Source organism: Alternaria alternata (assembly GCF_001642055.1).
Source record: "Alternaria alternata strain SRC1lrK2f unplaced genomic scaffold CC77scaffold_11, whole genome shotgun sequence".
Classification (NCBI taxonomy): Eukaryota; Fungi; Ascomycota; class Dothideomycetes; order Pleosporales; family Pleosporaceae; genus Alternaria; species Alternaria alternata.
Window position 1 is genome coordinate 276,616 of NW_017306200.1, and position 16,171 is coordinate 292,786.

The window sequence follows — 16,171 nt, forward strand, 5'->3', positions numbered from 1 at the left end:
TCGCTCTCCATCAGGACCACTAACTTCAGCCATTGTATGGTAGACTAATGTATAGCTTTATGCTATGGTACGTCTTGGATATATACATTCATCTTCGTCGAGTTGCCGCATACCAGAAAAATACCATATCAGAATATTTCCCACAAACTGACTTTCCCGTCTTTGGCTCCAGCCGCAACCCAGTGTTTGAGCCTCGTCTGCTCGTCGCGCTCCATCTGCCGCTTGTTGACAGCCTTGCTGATATGGCCTGCTTCTTCTGGTGTAAGAATCTCTGCGAAAGCAGTTGAGTAGACTCCTTCCTTGTGCCACTTGAGCACCGCCACTTCTTTGAGTGTTTTGATGCTATATATACGAATCCGGGAATCCCAACCGCCAGTCACAAAGAGCCTGCCGTCAGAGCGGACACGAAGAGATTGCTGACCTGCATGTTTGGTGTCCACTGTTCTGCACGGCGGTTGTGGAGTGACCAGCGGTTGAACTGGCGGAGCTGGTCTAAACTTCGGTAGTGGTGCTGAGGACGCAAGCAGTGAAGATAGACCACTCGGTGCCGAGGTTCCAGGCTTGTCCTGATTCATGTTTTTCTTCGCGAACAAACTTGGCGTAGGTTTGGAAGTGGACACATCCGAGCTGTTGTCTACACCACCAGGATTGTGTGGCAACTCTGGTATGCGATGCTTGGCTATTACAGCATCTGCTGAGGATGTGTAGTAAAGGTCGCCGTCTGGTGAAGCGTCCAATGACAGAATGGGCTGGGAATGGGGCTGGCTAAGGTATACGAGCTGCGCAGTTTCTATGCCTGTGTTGGAATGTTCTTCTGCCAGCATGAAAGCTGCCGTAACACCGCCTTCATATCCTGCAAGAAGTAGAATTCTCTGCGTGGCTTGGCTGCGAACAAGCTTCACAGCCATGACCATTCCGGTCTCAACTGTCTGTATACGTGGGACCCTGACTTTGAGTAGCTCACCAGGGAAGCTGTACACGTCGATTACTTTGTCATCCGTTGATGGGAGTGCTACTAAGATGGAATCGTCTTCCGCGATCGACGTTGGATATTGATAACACATTGAGAAGGAACAAAAGTTCAGAGTGTTTACGGGAAGTGAATGGAGAAGCCATGGTTTTGGAGTGACTTGTCGGTTCCCGTCTTCAGGCAGTGTCGATGAGAGCTTCCCTGCCTCATCATCTGACTCCAGTCGCCAGATCCTTATTCGGTTGTCTCGGCCATGTCTAGACACAATCTGGAGTCAGTATAACCCAGCACGTAATAGCGTAACAGCTGGTGGAAGTGGAGAATGATTTAACACTGTCCTAAGGTGAGTTGCAGGGTGTTGTAACATGACTCACGTGATGATATTTGCTTCTCCCCATTGTGCGAATCCTAAAATGGGGCCATCGTGGGCTGGCCAGACTGCAAGTGGTCGCTTAGTCTGAACATTCCAAAAGACGACCCAGCCATCTGCGTCGCCTGTCAACAGACGGCTATTCTGGCGCACAAACAGAGTACTGTGAATGTGCGCGGCATGGCCACGAAGGATAGCGGTAGGCTGTGCGGGTGGGAGGGTGGCTATCTGGCGCTCTACGGCCATGAGCAAGCTGAGGTATTAGTTTCGGGCAGGCCGGCGCGAGAGACGATCGTCTAGAAGCGATGGTGGGGCCAGTGATGAGCGGTTGAATGTCGGTTATAGAACGCGAACGACGGGTACATGCGCAGTTGGCACGATTGCGGGCTAGGCTTTGCCTTCTCAGATGGTGCTTGATTTTGGTGCGCTAATGTTATCTGGCAGCTGCTGTAGGGGAGCAGTGTAGCCATGGTGGATGGTAGAGAGGAAGATGAATCATGTCCTTTCAGCTCGAGTGGATACAAAGGCGTCGCCAGGTGTTCAAGGATGCCAGGTGCTATGACAGTGCAAAGATTGCCGAGGCGTACAGGGATCTATTCTGGTCTTGAGCTTAATCACAAAACTCTACAAGATTAGACGAGCAGCAATGCAGCCAGTCAGCATCTCACGGAGCGTTGAAGCTGCGCGGGCGCAACGCGACATGCAGATACCAGAAGCCGGTTGGGCGACGTGTGTCTGCAAAACCCATCTATCTGCTCAGTAATTTCTGGCGTATTGTATAGCTGAAGACAAGTGACCCACTTAGGCCCTCATGTCAACACTCTCCCGCCTGCGCCACAATGCGTAGCTCTTAGCTCTTCGCACGAACTACCACGAAGGATGCTAATGTGCTGGGCAGTACGTCTCGCTGCAGAAATGATATACAGCAATTGAGGGTCCGCGGGACGGGAAGAGCGGTTTCCATGCTACGTCGCCGAAGGTCACAACGAATCCAAGCAAGTTTGCATATCATTACCGGGAGGGCGCGCACATCATGGCGTCGCACCCCGGACTGGCGCATACCAAGGCCCAGATGTCTTCCGGACAGCGCATTTCTCCTTCCTCTTCGTCCTTCGTCTTAGGATCGTCGTGATAATTCTCCAGCTGCCCACATTTTGCTATCCGGGATCCCGGAATATGTCTTGTTTCAGAGTATAACTGTCAACGTTACAGGCCCCTCGGTTCACGGCCTCGCGTACACCTGCCCTCGCAACCCTCCCTGAGCACTCTCCTATCGTTCGTCATAGCCTGCATTCACGCCAGCCCGCTCAGGTATAATCCAATATTCCACCTCTCCTCGCGACTCGCTCTCGACTCTTGTTTGCTTCTGTCCCGCCAAAAGCACCGCCTTGTCCCATGACTTTCCTGGCCCACCCCTCAACCTAGACACCTTCGCGTTCCTGCATGTTAGTTGCGGCCGAACGCCTGCAGAAACCCTCTTGCGCAGCTCAGCACTGGACAACACGACCTCAGAAATACCCCGTATCCCTGCGCCTGACGTTGGACTTTTGTATTCGCATCACTACAGCGAAGCCGCGCCCTTGTATTTTCTCCATTGCCTTTGAAACATACCCTGTTGCGACCGCCCTACTGCGACTCTGCCGCCCTCGACCCAACCCACAACCTTCTGCCCTTACTCGACTATCGGACACCAAAGGCGAAGTGGAGGGGCCAACGGACTCGGTTCACTGCACGCCCTGTTACGGGGTCGTGGTCGCCCTGCGTCGGCGAGCGACGGCACAACGACTGTTTTCAAACGAGCCGCGTGTAGTCGAGGAACGTCAGCATGGCCAACACGGCTACACCACCGTCCAATAATGACTCGCCCACGAGCAAGCCATTGCCCACGAGGAAGAGAGCCAGCGATGCGACGCCCGACGACAAACCCAAGAGAACACGCACTGGCTGCTTGACATGCAGGGAGCGCCATCTCAAGTGCGATGAGACCAAGCCAACGTGCAACAACTGCCTCAAGTCCCAGCGCGAGTGCAATTGGGGCAAGAAGCTCAACTTCCTCGACACAACCTGCGAGAGAAACGCATACCTGATCCCCCAGGGTATCGACTACCAGATAGCCTTCATGGACGAGTCACGGACCATTGCTTCGGAATACGTAGGCGGTCGAGAGATGTATCCAGTCGAGGATATGGAAGCAAACGCACCCATGGGCAACAACGGTTTTGGCATGAGACCACCAACTTCGTCGCGCCAGCACATTCCTCCTATGCAGGGCATTGCACAGGAGTCGTACCAGCAAGCACAACTCTCCTATAATTTTGAACAGCCGGCACAGCAGCACCATGGACGTTCAAGTAAGTCAAGGTTCCGTGGAGAGAATTCCAGCTGACTCTCCCAGTATCAAGTTACTCAAACGGCCCAACACCGTCCCCATACACGATGGAACATTCCGCAAGCCCCGGGCCCTTGCCCACGCGCGATTACCTCAAGAGCCAGGAGGAGGTTTTATACATGCAAGTCTTCGTCGAGGAGATTGGCATTTGGATGGACAGCATGGATGCGCACAAGCATTTCTCACGCCTATTACCCTTTCATGCGCTGAACGAGCCTATGCTGTTACACGCTTTCCTCGCATGCGGTGCGCGCCATCTTGCCCTTGTCAATCCCAAGTATAGCGAAGAAAAGGCACTGCACTACTATGATGTAGCTACACGCGATCTGTTACACTCTTTGCAGGATCCCGACCGCGACACCTTCCTGTGTGCGACCACGGCGGTAATATTGAACGTATATGAAATTATGGGCGAACGTGCGCTACAACGGATGAACCACATTGCGGGAGCTCGTGCTTTGATCAAGGAATGCCGATGGAATGCTAGATCGACGGGCATTGGAGCGGCCTGTTTTTGGCTTAACGTTGGCATGGAGATCTTGAGCTGCTTGCACTTCAACTGGCAAGTTGCGTGGGATCCAGACGAATGGGGCATCGAGATGGACTTCACACCAGAGACCGAGTCGGGTAAGGAAGAAGTCTGGACACACCGCATTCTGTATGTCGTCGCAAGGATCTGCAACTTCCGTGCGTCAATACCGAGGAACCAGGAAGTCGCCAGGCAAACCTTGCAGGACCGACACAACGAATGGCTTCGGCTAAAAGACATGACGGACAGGTGGAACGAGAACATACCGCGCACCATGCACCCGATGGCATATCTATATCCTGGACAGACCATATCAGGCTCAGCGTTCCCTGAAGTCTGGCTAATCAAGAGGGCATCGATAATCGCGCGGCTCTTCTACCACACATCCCTTGTCTTACTAGCGCAGATCAACCCACTGCAAGGCCCTAGCGAACCTGACATGTGGGCTATGCTTGAGCAAAACTCCAAATTCATCTGCGGTATCAGTGCACACGTCAAGGACCGTGGTGTAGCCAGTGTCGCGCTTCGATCTCTCGCCATTGCTGCCGAACCACTTACGGACCGACGCGAACAAGAAGAGGTGCTCCAGATTTTCGACAAGATCAGGCAAGAAACAGGCTGGCGTGTAGGATTCGTCAATACAGAGCTGAAGCAGAAGTGGGGCTGGGATACACCGCAAAACCAAGAGCAGAAGCCACAGCAGCAACCACCGCCTCCGCCGCCTCCACAGCAACAGCAGCAAATGAACGGACATATGCAAGAAGGCAATGTTGTATATCAACAACAACAACAACAGCAGCAGCAGCAGCAGCAACAACAGCCCCAAGTCGTCGTCCAGCAGCAGATGCCGCAAGTCTCGGTAGCACCTGCTCCGGTACAGCGGCGCGCTTTTGGCAATCCTCTGCTTGTGGCAGACTTCAGCATGCCACAACACCCATACCAAACCCACTATGTACCCGCAAACATAGTCCAGCAACAGCAACCGCAAACATTACTCCAACCGCCACTGACCGCGATGAACGGATATGGCGGGCAACATTTCTTCTAGCAATCTTTAGCACGACCTCAACTGCTGGTTCTGGTTTTTCGTCTGACTTCTGGATTTGTATTATTTGGCTCTTGCTTCATGACCATTTTCATACAAGGGGCAAGGCGCTTGGGTTTCTATATCTGTGCCTGGGACAAGAGTCACTTTCTTAACGATGTCATGAACAGCATATTTGCGATACCTAATAACAAGATCACGAGGAGGATATTTTGAGATAGGATGGTACACATGGGACATTTGTAAATATATACCCTTGGATTTGAAAAGATATGGGTGGGAGCTGCTCTTGTGAGCATCTGTCCCCATTTACACTTGCACACCTCCTCCAAGCCCTTCCTTTGATAGCGAGTCACGGGCTTGCATTCTGATCGTGCACCATCGAAACTACGATATGGAATCGCATCTCCACTCGCTGATAGCTCGGATCTTGAACGCTAGCTGGGACGCGGTATTCCCTTCGGCAAAGTTCCGTTTGGTGTGATTGAGCTTCGTCGACTAGTCATCATTAGGCCGCCCGTCACTTCAGCCCTGACTCTAGCTTTGTACGCCACAACTACTAGTACAACGCAATTCCTCCATCTCCATCTGATTTTGGTAAGAGCACTTGCACATTAACGCCTCCGGTTGTTCAATTGAAGCGACGGGATGGATATGAGTGGGTTGCGGCCATATACGGAAGGTGTGTTTATGGGATTACCCCTTTCCGCTGCACTGCACAACATGCAGCTTTATGCGGGACCACAGTATGTGGCTGCTGACATTCCAATCTCACGGTATTTTCCTCACTCCCAAACACGTTGCGTACGGGATCTGTTTCCTATAATTTGTTGTTTGAGCAAAGACCACGAGTACGAGCAGTTCGTCGATCAGGTTCGCGACATTCGGCACGACATATCCACATGCAGAGGATATCTTGGGCGACTCTGCAAATCGACTATCCATTACGCTAACTTTGTAATTATTCTATTGGTCGGGATTAACGGAGTGGTGGCGCTTTCCCCTGTGTTTTGGCGAGTCAGTGCTCGACTGTGCCGCAATATGCGATATAACCAAGCGTCTCGCGTGCCTAACAAAGGAAATACGAATAGGCATCCAGCCGCCAGCTACGCCACACGAAACTTGGCTTGTGTATCATCTCGGAGGAACATTGCTACTTGAAGATGTCAGCAGTACCTCGCGTAGATCTCCCCTGGGAATCACTCTTCTCCTATCCTTCTCGTTCTCTTCAAGATGCGTCATGATTTCTGGGACGAGAAAACTACGTACTATGGGCCGAGAAGACATTCTTCTCCTGCAGGACAAAGGAAACGTAGCCGGCGTGCGGGACTTTTAGGGATCGCAGTCTGCTTTCTCGTTGTCTACCAATTTCTCTTGCCGCAGCAAAACGAGACCACTGTCCATCCACAAGGCGCCAACGATACATCTAGCTCTGGGTTGTCCTCTGCACAGCAAATTTCTCAAGGCGCCGAAACACCATTGTGCCCGGAATCGCCAATCGCAAACGATGTCCTGGTAGTTCTTCGAACAGGGGCGACAGAAGCCCTTGAGAAGCTACCGGTTCACTTCGAGACAACACTTCGTTGCGTGCCAGACTATATCGTCTACTCAGACCTCAAAGAGGAGATCCAAGGCCACCAGATCCACGACGTTTTTGAAGGAATCAGCGACGAGCTTAAAGCTTCCGCACCAGAGTTCAAACTCTACGACCATCTCCGCACACATGGCAGGGAGGGTTTGAAAAATACCACGCATCTAGGAAGTGGCCCAGGTGGTGCGCTGGATAACCCTTCATGGAAACTTGATCGTTTCAAGTTTCTCCCCATGGTAGACAAGGCTCTGCTGTACCGTCCTAATGCGAAGTGGTTCGTGTTCATCGAAGCGGATACTTACATGGTTTGGCAAAATATGCTCGAGTACCTGCGCCAGTTCGATCCCGACCAGCCGTTATACATCGGAAAGCACATGTACATTGGACAAACCTTGTTCGCTCATGGAGGGTCTGGGTTCGTCTTGTCGTCCGCTGCTATACGAAAAGTAACTGAACAACGAAATGCCAACCTCGCCGAATATGACGAGTTCACAACCAAAAGCTGGGCGGGTGACATGGTACTAGCCCAGGCCTTGAAAGACGTTAATGTAGACTTGTTTGGGGCATTCCCCCATTTCCAAGGCGATCCAGTTTCATCACTCGACCACAATGTAACGAAGCTCGACAAAACACCCTGGTGTTACGCGCCGATCACCTACCACCACATGCGGCCAACCGATATCCAAAGCCTATGGACCTTTGAGCAAACACGTCAGCAAATTGGCAAGACCCCACCCCTCCACCGCGATGTCTTCCAAGAATACATACTCCCCCAGCTCTATGCCGAAGTTGATGACTGGGATAACCTATCTATGGACGTAGAGGTTGACGATACCGGCCCTTTTGAGGCATGCGAGTTACTCTGCCATTCCAAACCAACCTGTCTCCAATTCTCCTACGCCGCAGGGAAATGTTCGACGTCTACGAAAGTCGTGCTCGGTGAAAGTGCAAAGATGCGATGTGTGGAGTATTCTGATGCGGCGAGTAAATGTATTCGCTGGCAAGAGGGCACACAATTTGCTGGCTCGATTCAGTCTGGGTGGATGATGGATCGGCTTGAGCAGTATGTGATGGAAATGGATAGTACGTGCGCTGATGATGAGGTGAAGTGGGTTGTTTGAAAAATGGTCAGCAATTATCGATTGACTGTCGCGCCATCTTGGCTGGTTTGTTCAGAACAGTGAGGAAAGGGGGACCAGCCTGTCGGTGTCGTCTCTTTTCATGACTGCGATGCTGAACATCTAACAGCTAGGGTGGACCCTGTGTTGAAAGGTCTGAATGACTGCTGCAGCCACACGTTCCAGACAAAAGATGGTGGGCGAGCAGCGCTGGCTTCAAGCTCTCGGCGACCCTTTTTCAAGTCATCTGGTCGTTCCAGAACATCTCCTGTGAGCGATTCGCGATGCAGGCTGGGCAAACTTGATGGAGAAGGCTGCGTTTGACTGGACTAAACGATTGACATGGATACGAGGAGTCAGGACTACAAACTATTTGTATGGCTAGGAAGCGAAGGCGATCTTAGGAGAGACGGCAGAGCACCGCGAATTATACCCGCCGAGTATTGAGGCACAATATTATGTTTTCTATAGTAGACGGAGGAATGAGACGACTTCAACATGTGCTGTTCATCTGCCTCTAATGTGTTAAAACTCGAAGATACCCGGAATGCAAATCACATGCACAAGTAAGATGAGATATTATTCAATGTGATAAAATTCTGCTATATACATTACATTCATTTCTCGTTTGTCCTATTATCAATGCCCTACTTCGATGTGTCAAGAACATAGCGTCCAGCAATGGCACCCTTGTTCATCTTGTCATAGACCATCTGAAGTTCAGATAGACCAACGACCTTGTAGGGGGCCTTGATCAAGCCACGGCGGAAGAACTCAATAGCCTCCGAACTGTCCTTGCGGTTGCCGACATATGAACCTTGGATCCTGATCATCTTGATGACGGTCTCGAAAACAGGCGCCTTCAGATAGGCGCCAGCTGGAAGACCAATGCAGATGACTGTACCGCGTGGGCGGACGTACTCGGCGGCTTGCTGGAAGGGCTTCTCGTTGACGGCGACAAGGATGACAACGTGGGGACCAAGGCCATCGGGTGTTGCCTTTTGTACATCGGCGACGAGGTTCTTGCTCGTTGAGAAATCAACAAAGGCCTCGGCACCGAGCTCTTCAGTGCACATCTTCTTCTTCTCGTCACCTGTGTCGATAGCAATTGTTCGTACACCCATTGCCTTTGCGTACTGGCAGGCAAGCGAACCGAGACCACCACCAGCACCGACAATGGCAGCGAATTGACCAGGCTTAACGCCCGACTCTTTGAGGCCCTTGTAGACAGTGATACCGGCGCACAGAACTGGGGCAATAGCGGCGAGATCGCACTCCTTGGGAATGCGTGCGACGTGGGCAGCTTTTGCGATGCAGTATTGCTGGAATGTGCCGTCGACAGTGTATCCAGACAGAAGAGGCTTCGGGCAAAGGGGCTCATCAGCTTGTTGGCAGAAATCACAGGCCAGGCAGGATCCGTTTAGCCATTTGACACCTTGACGATGAGTTAGTAGTGCTCGAACATACCAAAGAATGACTTACCAGCATAATCGCCAATTTCTACATCTGTGACAAGGTCACCTCGTGCGACTACGACACCAGCACCTTCATGACCGCCAACAAGAGGTAGCTTGGTAGCCTAGGAACCGTCAGCATATGTTAAGATTGGCAAAACGAGATATGCTTACCAATGGCCAGTCACCGTTCACAGCGTGAAGATCTGTGTGGCAGACACCACTGTACTTGATGTTGACGAGAACCTCATCTGGACCGGGCTTCTGGACGGGAATCTTCTTGTAATCGACGGGTCCGCCGGTCTTCTCGATGACCTGCGCCCATTGCTCCTTGGGAATTTCGCTCATATTGAAGTGTGTAGTGGATATTGAGGAATTGCTGGAGTGTTTATAGCAGTAGATCGATGGTGTGATTGATGGTAGATGAGTTCAGTCTTGCAGGAGGTACGCGGTTTATATACCTTTCATTGCGGCACAGAGAAGCTCAAGACATTGACCCCACCCGGGATTAAACCTGCGAGTTGAACAGGGTCCGAATGTATCCGTGCCTCCTTACAGGAAGCTACAGGCGCTGCGTCCGTTCATCCATGGCCAAGCAAGGTCTTCTGCTGACCCCTAGAGGGGTACATGGAGTGGGATTGGACGCTGATCGGATCATGATGCTTCGGCTGGGTGGCAGCGACCATAGCGTGAGCGCGGAGTATCCGTGGTAAGATGGAAACTAAAGCCAGAAAGAGAGAAGTGGAGGTGGCCTGATTCTAGCGCATGTAAATCAGCTCAGGGATCATGGTTCGACACAAACTTTCGTTTGCTGTGGTGTGAGGGGTGACTTGGAGGATGTGTCGCCTAGGTGGGGTCGGCGTTAGGCGACTAGCCTCATTCAACGGGATATCTCCTGATACTTGTCGCTCAGTACCTATCGTCCACGGCCGCTGCCGCAAAGATATCAAGGCGAAAATCTATTCCTGTTGGAATGACATGTTGACTGAAGGCTTGAGTGACGATGGCAACGTCCTGTTCCAGGCTCGGCCACAGTTCGGTTCAACCGCGCCTCGTCTCCATCTGGTCCCTCCACCAGCATCATTCTACAGCTCATGTGAGAAGTAAAGCCCCGTAAGTGCGCATTTTGGTTGACGAAACCTGCCAACTGGGTCGGTCGAACGCAATCTCAAACGCTATTCCCAGGCCTTCTGCGTAAGCTTGTCCAGCCACATGTAGCCGTGCATCTACATCTTCCAATTGAGGAAGTCGAGGAAGCTAGCTGGCCAATAAGACACCCCTAGCATTGCCTCCAGACGACTCCACTACACGCGGCTCCTGTTGTACTATGCGGGGGTTCTGAGTCCCGGGAAGCGTGGTTGTAGCGCGTCCGCAATCGCGGGGTAGTTTGCAAACTGTGGCTCGCTGGCGTCTATTGAAAGTAGCCGGAGGTTACGGAGCAAGGGGTGGTAGGAGGTGCGTTTCCCAGGTTCAGAAACATAGACTGCGAGCAAGGTCTAAGTTGGTCGCAAGAGTATCGTTTGTCTTGGACATCAAGATGTGCGGGGCTGAAGATCTGTTGGAAAAAGCACCGGGACTAGAAGATCCGTAGACACGTATCTTGCTGCTAGCTGGGTCTGCGGGCGACAGGAGGGGAAAAAACCGGAGTCGGGGTGCTCATAACATTGGAGCAGAAGCACTCTCTTATGCAAATGGCCTCCTGAGAACCCTGTTGCATAAATGAGTACCTTCATGACTTCTCCTGGGCTGGATGCGAGAGCTCGATGCGATGCCTGGTGAAGTCTGGGACCAGGCCTAATGCAGCCCTCTGTCGTGACTACGCTGCATACCTTGGACTCGACTCGAGCTTCGAGACGATAGTCTCATTATACAAACGGATACAAGGTTTTCACGGAGTAATACATAGCCAATAGCAAGGCACAGAGGAGCCGGAGTGTAGGGACAAGAGCATCATAAAGTTCATTGTGGTATCATAGCCAAATCGAAGGCTTGCAAGTATTTAGTCACGGACAACGTTACAGCACATATTGAGGCGCGCAAAAGCTTGAACAGAACGCGTACGCCAGGTGCGATCACACCTCTACTGCACCATGACGTCGGCAGCCTCGCCATTCCCATTAGCCGAACGCTCATCGGCGTCCTGCAAGCCAAGAGGTAACGCGGGAGGGATATCCTTTTGAGCAGCTCGAGCCTTAGTCTCTGCCCACTGCCGTAGACGCACCAGGCTCCTCATGCGGGATTCTCCATGTGCTCCCATGCTAGTGAGTATTGCCTCATTGACCTTGCTGGCAACATTGCGACGAAGCGAAGGCTCCAGTAGCTCGTTGAGCTCCTTCTGTAGTGTCCCGGGGGCGGCAGGAAGGAAGATGAGTAACGACATGGTAAGTTCAAGGTCTTTCAAGAAATCATTGTTCGTAGCTGCGCGGGGAGCGAGCTGAGACGAAGCGAAATTAAGCGCGGGTGTGATATCGGAGGTGGAAGACGACGTGCATGCGCGAATGAGCTCAATGAGCTGTAGTCGCAACAGTGCAAAGTGCAAAGATGGGTCTGTATCTAAGATCTGACTCAAGAATTAGCAAAGCTCAGATAAAGTTATGCAATATGAGTAGATGTAGTTGCTTGCAATCATACTGAGGACTGAAGGTTTGATTATCATCAAAGAGATTCTGCGTGGTGCATGAAACTGGATATAATCCTGCAAGATAAGAAAGGAGTGAGCAAGGAATGCATACCTGAGGGTTCAGATCATTGATCTTGGTAATGGCATTATCAATATCGCCAGCATGGATAGACCGACGTATTTCTACGCGGGACTGAATGGACTCCTCCTCAAGAGGCAGCTGGATGTTGGCTTCCTTGGCAAACTTTTCAGCAGCTCTAGGATAGCCTTCGCTAACCAGGTAGTCCATGATGACGAAGTTGATATCCCTGTAACAGAGTTGTTAGCTTTGCGATTCAGTAGCACTTGTTGTATTGCGCAAAGCAGCAGCTACTGCAAGATCAGAGATACAAGTTAACATGTTCTCCACACGTTGTTTCGGAGAGATTCCCAACTTATTTTGAAATCATCATGTGGGACAGCAGCTGCGGCGACGCGGAAGGGTAGTAACTTACGTCTTAGACGGCTTGATGTCATCAATCTTCCTCTGGAAAGGATGCTGCGTTGGCGTAGCCGCCGACACAGATACTGTGGATGAGCTCTGCATGATTGTTAGAGGGAGGGGAGATTTGCGACAGCAGTGCGTTGGAGCTTACCATGGTGAAGCGAGGCGCTCAGCAAGCCTCAGCCGACGTCCATCAGCGAAAGATAGAGCTGCCCGACCGTTGGTCGAGTGTGCTGGCAGTCACGCAAAACTTGGTGCGTGATGAGAGAAAGTTTGTGAGTTCAGGTTCGTGGAAGAGAAAGACTGAGCTTGCGCGCTTGGCGACACTAGTGGATGTGGGTCGCCTTACGTAATCCCGACACTAAGTACAGAGCCGCCCGCTGCACAAACCCGATTGTGCTGGAACCCTGCATACGCTCGATATCTTTCAATCTTGCTACGAGAGGTGCGAATTGGTAGGGTATGAGGTAGCAGAAGCACGGTTTCACTTGGAAAACTAAAGACATCGCAAACATGTCCTCGGCAGGCCGCAGAACGCACTACGAACCGCCATGGGGCAACGCGAGTATTATTGGTGTAGCTGGCAGCTCGGGATCTGGAAAAACATCTCTGGCAATGGCTATCGTGGCGTCTCTGAACTTGCCATGGGTTGTCATCCTGTCTATGGTTCGTACCAGCCTCGCACAGTGGGTCACGTGCTCCAATCAGCTAAGGACCACTGCATGTAGGATTCGTTCTACAAGCCCTTGACACCAGAGCAATCTGCAGCGGCTTTCCGAAACGAGTTTGACTTCGATTCACCAGACGCTATAGACTTCGATATCCTGGTCGAGCGCCTGAAAGACATCAAGAACGGCAAAGTGGCTGAAGTTCCCATATACTCCTTCCAGAAGCACGCCCGCCTTTCCAAGACGACGACAATCTACTCTCCCCACGTCATAATCCTGGAAGGCATCTTCGCTCTGCATGATCAACGCGTGCTCGATCTCTTGGATCTCAAGATCTTTGCCGAAGCCGATGCCGACCTGTGTCTCTCGCGACGTCTCGTGCGGGATGTGAAAGAACGTGGCCGAGACATTGAAGGATGCATCAAACAATGGTTCTCCTTTGTAAAGCCCAACTTCTACAAATATGTTGCCCCACAAAGGGAGATTGCTGATCTTATCATTCCAAGAGGTATCGAGAACAAGGTCGCAATCACCATGGTGAGCAATCAGGTTCGGCAGACGCTAGAGAGTAAGAGTATACAACATCAGACGGAGCTAAGACGACTGGGAAAGATAGCGGAAGATAGTCCTTTGAGTGGGAATGCTATCGTGCTGAAGCAGACGAATCAGGTCAAGGGGATGCATACCCTGTTGCTGAACCCAAGCACACCGAAAGAGGACTTTGTGTTCTACTTTGACCGCATGGTGGCGCTTTTGATAGAAACCGCTGCGGATTTCTTGCCTTTCACGCCGCATGAGGTCACTACACCTCAGGACTACAAGTACCAGGGGCTGAAGAAGGTTGCAGAAGTTAGTGCTGTTGTGGTGCTACGTGGTGGAAGTGCATTCGAAACGGGCCTTCGACGGACGATTCCAGACTGCAGGACTGGCAGGGTTTTGATCCAAACAAACTTCAGGACTGGGGAGCCAGAGCTGCACTACCGAGCCCTTCCTGCAAACATTGCCGAGCATGGGCTTGTCTTGGTTCTGGATCCGCAGTTCTCTACAGGGGCGGCCGCACTGATGGCAGTCAGGGTACTGGTCGACCATGGCGTACCCGAGAGCAAGATCGTCTTCGTGACGTACACAGCAGGTCGTGTCGGACTCAATAGGGTGTTGAGTGTATTCCCGGACATTAAGATTGTGGTTGCGAGGCTGGGCAACGATGAGGAGGCGCGATGGATCGAGACGAAGTATCTGGGGTGCTGATACGGGAGCGCACATCACGAATTACGCAAGTTACAGCGGGCTGGTTGAGACTGCAAACGATCTTCACTATATGATTTGATTTCACGCTCGACTGTATATAACCAATATACTCTCGTCCGAACGCCGTGCCTCTTGCCAACGCCGATAAACGCAGGTTCGCGCCGAACCAGTAATGCATCGCTATGTTCGTTGGGTATCATAGGAAGTACTCCGTTGTGACCTCCTTTCCTTGTTGTTGCTGCTGCTCTGCCCGGTGGACATCGTTATCAGGGCTCGCATCGAAGACGTTAAAGAAGCGTTCGCCGGTGTCGCTGACCTCCAGTACACTCGCCATGTTGCCACACCGATAGCAGTAATTGGGTGCACTCCAGACCGTGCTGAGCCTGTCATCGTACAGGACTTGGTACCCTTCTTGACATAGCTGGTGTGCGCGTAGAATATGCGACATGGAGTTGACCTCGAGGAACTTTTTGACTACTTGTGCTCCAAATGTATAGCCTGCACCCCTCGGGCTAAGCGAGAACTCGTCCCGTTCAGGATCGGGGTCGCTCCAAACCAGGTCCGCCATGGGTCCCTCGTGCGGGATTTCTCGAAAACGGTCTATGATTTTAATTTGGTCGATGGAGTGAATCGACGGTGACAAGCCGCCGTGTACGCAGAAGATCTGGTCGTTGATGACGACGGATAGAGTGAGGAAGTCGAACATGTCGGTGAAGTAGTGCCATACGTTCGCATTGCCGTACTTGCGCGAGCATTCGGTGTAGAAGCCATAAGATTGGGTGACTCCGCGAGATTCGTGGTTGCCGCGTATGAGGTGAACTCGGTGCGGATAGCGGAGCTTCAAGCATACAAGGAGTGATATTGTTTCAACGGAGAAAAGACCACGATCGACGTAGTCGCCTAGCACACGTCAGCGTCGTGAACCGGGGTCGCGTGCCACATGTGGCCAATGAAGCAGAACATACCCAGGAAAAGGTAGTTGGTATCAGGACATGGTCCGCCAATCTTGAATATCTCCATCATATCAAAAAACTGCCCGTGAATGTCACCCACGACAGTGACGGGCGCTCTGATATGCACGACATTGCTCTCCTTCATGAGCAGCTCCTTGGTCTTTGCGCATATTGCCTCGACGACCGACTCGGCGAGCAGTTCTTTCTTCGACAGGCGCGATATGCATTCATCGAGGTCTACGGTAGCTGCCAAAATGTCAGCACAGCCATGTACACAGTGCGCAGGCGGCGTCGGCGACTGACGTACACGGTAGACCGGGCATGGTGGTGTTTGTGGCGTTGGCGTGGGCGTGGGAGCATCCGCGGCGCAGCTCAGGGTATTGAGTCTATACTGGTCGCTAACAGATGTCTATATCGTACAATCATCCTCGGGGGCGCATCGAGGGTCGGAATACGGGCGATGGCGCAAACGCGAGCAACATGGGAATGGGGGGCAATGTGTGCTGTCGGTCTGAAATGCGGCGGCATCCCGCACATGTCTTGGCCCGAGCGCAAAACGTGACTACGCTCCAAACTTCATTTCAACGCGACGTCCGTCTGTCAGACTTAGACATAGGTTAAGCACTCAAGTTCTTTGCCTGTCACATCTCTGCTCCTGCTGCATCTACTTTGACCCTGTTGTTCCGAGGATACCCCTCTGCACTCTTCCCAATTCGCCATCTGCATCCTGTT

At 51.9% G+C, this 16,171-nt stretch overlaps 7 protein-coding genes across 7 annotated transcripts; 3 read left to right on the forward strand and 4 right to left on the reverse strand.

The window, feature by feature from the left end:
- Window positions 1-37: 37 nt before the first annotated feature.
- Window positions 38-1,866, reverse strand: CC77DRAFT_1020671 (WD40 repeat-like protein). Its single transcript, XM_018525103.1, has 2 exons — window positions 1,345-1,866; window positions 38-1,227 (listed from the first exon to the last, which is right to left on the reverse strand). The coding sequence occupies exons 1-2, from the start codon at window positions 1,584-1,586 to the stop codon at window positions 129-131; spliced, it is 1,341 nt and encodes a 446-aa protein (XP_018385551.1). The 5' UTR covers window positions 1,587-1,866; the 3' UTR covers window positions 38-128.
- A 1,299-nt stretch (window positions 1,867-3,165) lies between these two features.
- On the forward strand, window positions 3,166-5,306 carry CC77DRAFT_936585 (hypothetical protein; the record flags this gene model as incomplete). The annotated part of the gene is made up of 2 exons (XM_018534503.1): window positions 3,166-3,691; window positions 3,736-5,306. 2 exons carry the CDS (start codon window positions 3,166-3,168, stop codon window positions 5,304-5,306), a joined length of 2,097 nt encoding a protein of 698 aa, XP_018385552.1.
- Window positions 5,307-6,380: 1,074 nt separating this feature from the next.
- CC77DRAFT_1020673 (hypothetical protein) lies at window positions 6,381-8,460 on the forward strand. The gene has a single exon (XM_018525104.1). It carries the CDS (start codon window positions 6,537-6,539, stop codon window positions 8,013-8,015), a length of 1,479 nt encoding a protein of 492 aa, XP_018385553.1. The 5' UTR covers window positions 6,381-6,536; the 3' UTR covers window positions 8,016-8,460.
- A 199-nt stretch (window positions 8,461-8,659) lies between these two features.
- On the reverse strand, window positions 8,660-9,814 carry CC77DRAFT_936871 (GroES-like protein; the record flags this gene model as incomplete). The annotated part of the gene is made up of 3 exons (XM_018534520.1): window positions 8,660-9,447; window positions 9,495-9,591; window positions 9,641-9,814. 3 exons carry the CDS (start codon window positions 9,812-9,814, stop codon window positions 8,660-8,662), a joined length of 1,059 nt encoding a protein of 352 aa, XP_018385554.1.
- A 1,377-nt stretch (window positions 9,815-11,191) lies between these two features.
- Window positions 11,192-12,853, reverse strand: CC77DRAFT_1020674 (hypothetical protein). The gene is made up of 4 exons (XM_018525105.1): window positions 12,722-12,853; window positions 12,581-12,666; window positions 12,199-12,394; window positions 11,192-12,026 (listed from the first exon to the last, which is right to left on the reverse strand). Exons 1-4 carry the CDS (start codon window positions 12,722-12,724, stop codon window positions 11,547-11,549), a joined length of 765 nt encoding a protein of 254 aa, XP_018385555.1. The 5' UTR covers window positions 12,725-12,853; the 3' UTR covers window positions 11,192-11,546.
- A 122-nt stretch (window positions 12,854-12,975) lies between these two features.
- Window positions 12,976-14,627, forward strand: CC77DRAFT_1020676 (uridine-cytidine kinase 2). The gene is made up of 2 exons (XM_018525106.1): window positions 12,976-13,236; window positions 13,299-14,627. The coding sequence occupies exons 1-2, from the start codon at window positions 13,186-13,188 to the stop codon at window positions 14,484-14,486; spliced, it is 1,239 nt and encodes a 412-aa protein (XP_018385556.1). The 5' UTR covers window positions 12,976-13,185; the 3' UTR covers window positions 14,487-14,627.
- Window positions 14,548-15,837, reverse strand: CC77DRAFT_1040760 (serine/threonine-protein phosphatase 4 catalytic subunit). The gene is made up of 3 exons (XM_018527213.1): window positions 15,747-15,837; window positions 15,452-15,685; window positions 14,548-15,386 (listed from the first exon to the last, which is right to left on the reverse strand). The coding sequence occupies exons 1-3, from the start codon at window positions 15,760-15,762 to the stop codon at window positions 14,683-14,685; spliced, it is 954 nt and encodes a 317-aa protein (XP_018385557.1). The 5' UTR covers window positions 15,763-15,837; the 3' UTR covers window positions 14,548-14,682.
- Window positions 15,838-16,171: the final 334 nt, after the last annotated feature.

Coding starts and splice junctions, on each gene's coding strand:
- CC77DRAFT_1040760 (XM_018527213.1), bottom strand. Junction 15,387..15,451: donor TACCAACTACCTTTTCCTGG/GTATGTTCTGCT, acceptor GACGTGTGCTAG/GCGACTACGTCGATCGTGGT.
- CC77DRAFT_1020674 (XM_018525105.1), bottom strand. Junction 12,395..12,580: donor GACATCAAGCCGTCTAAGAC/GTAAGTTACTAC, acceptor ACTCTGTTACAG/GGATATCAACTTCGTCATCA. Junction 12,027..12,198: donor TCAATGATCTGAACCCTCAG/GTATGCATTCCT, acceptor TTCTTGAGTCAG/ATCTTAGATACAGACCCATC.
- CC77DRAFT_1020671 (XM_018525103.1), bottom strand. CDS start 1,586: ATGGCCGTAGAGCGCCAGATAGCCACCCTCCCACCCGCACAGCCTACC. Junction 1,228..1,344: donor GGAGAAGCAAATATCATCAC/GTGAGTCATGTT, acceptor GATTGTGTCTAG/ACATGGCCGAGACAACCGAA.
- CC77DRAFT_1020676 (XM_018525106.1), top strand. CDS start 13,186: ATGGCTATCGTGGCGTCTCTGAACTTGCCATGGGTTGTCATCCTGTCT. Junction 13,237..13,298: donor GGGTTGTCATCCTGTCTATG/GTTCGTACCAGC, acceptor CACTGCATGTAG/GATTCGTTCTACAAGCCCTT.
- CC77DRAFT_1020673 (XM_018525104.1), top strand. CDS start 6,537: ATGCGTCATGATTTCTGGGACGAGAAAACTACGTACTATGGGCCGAGA.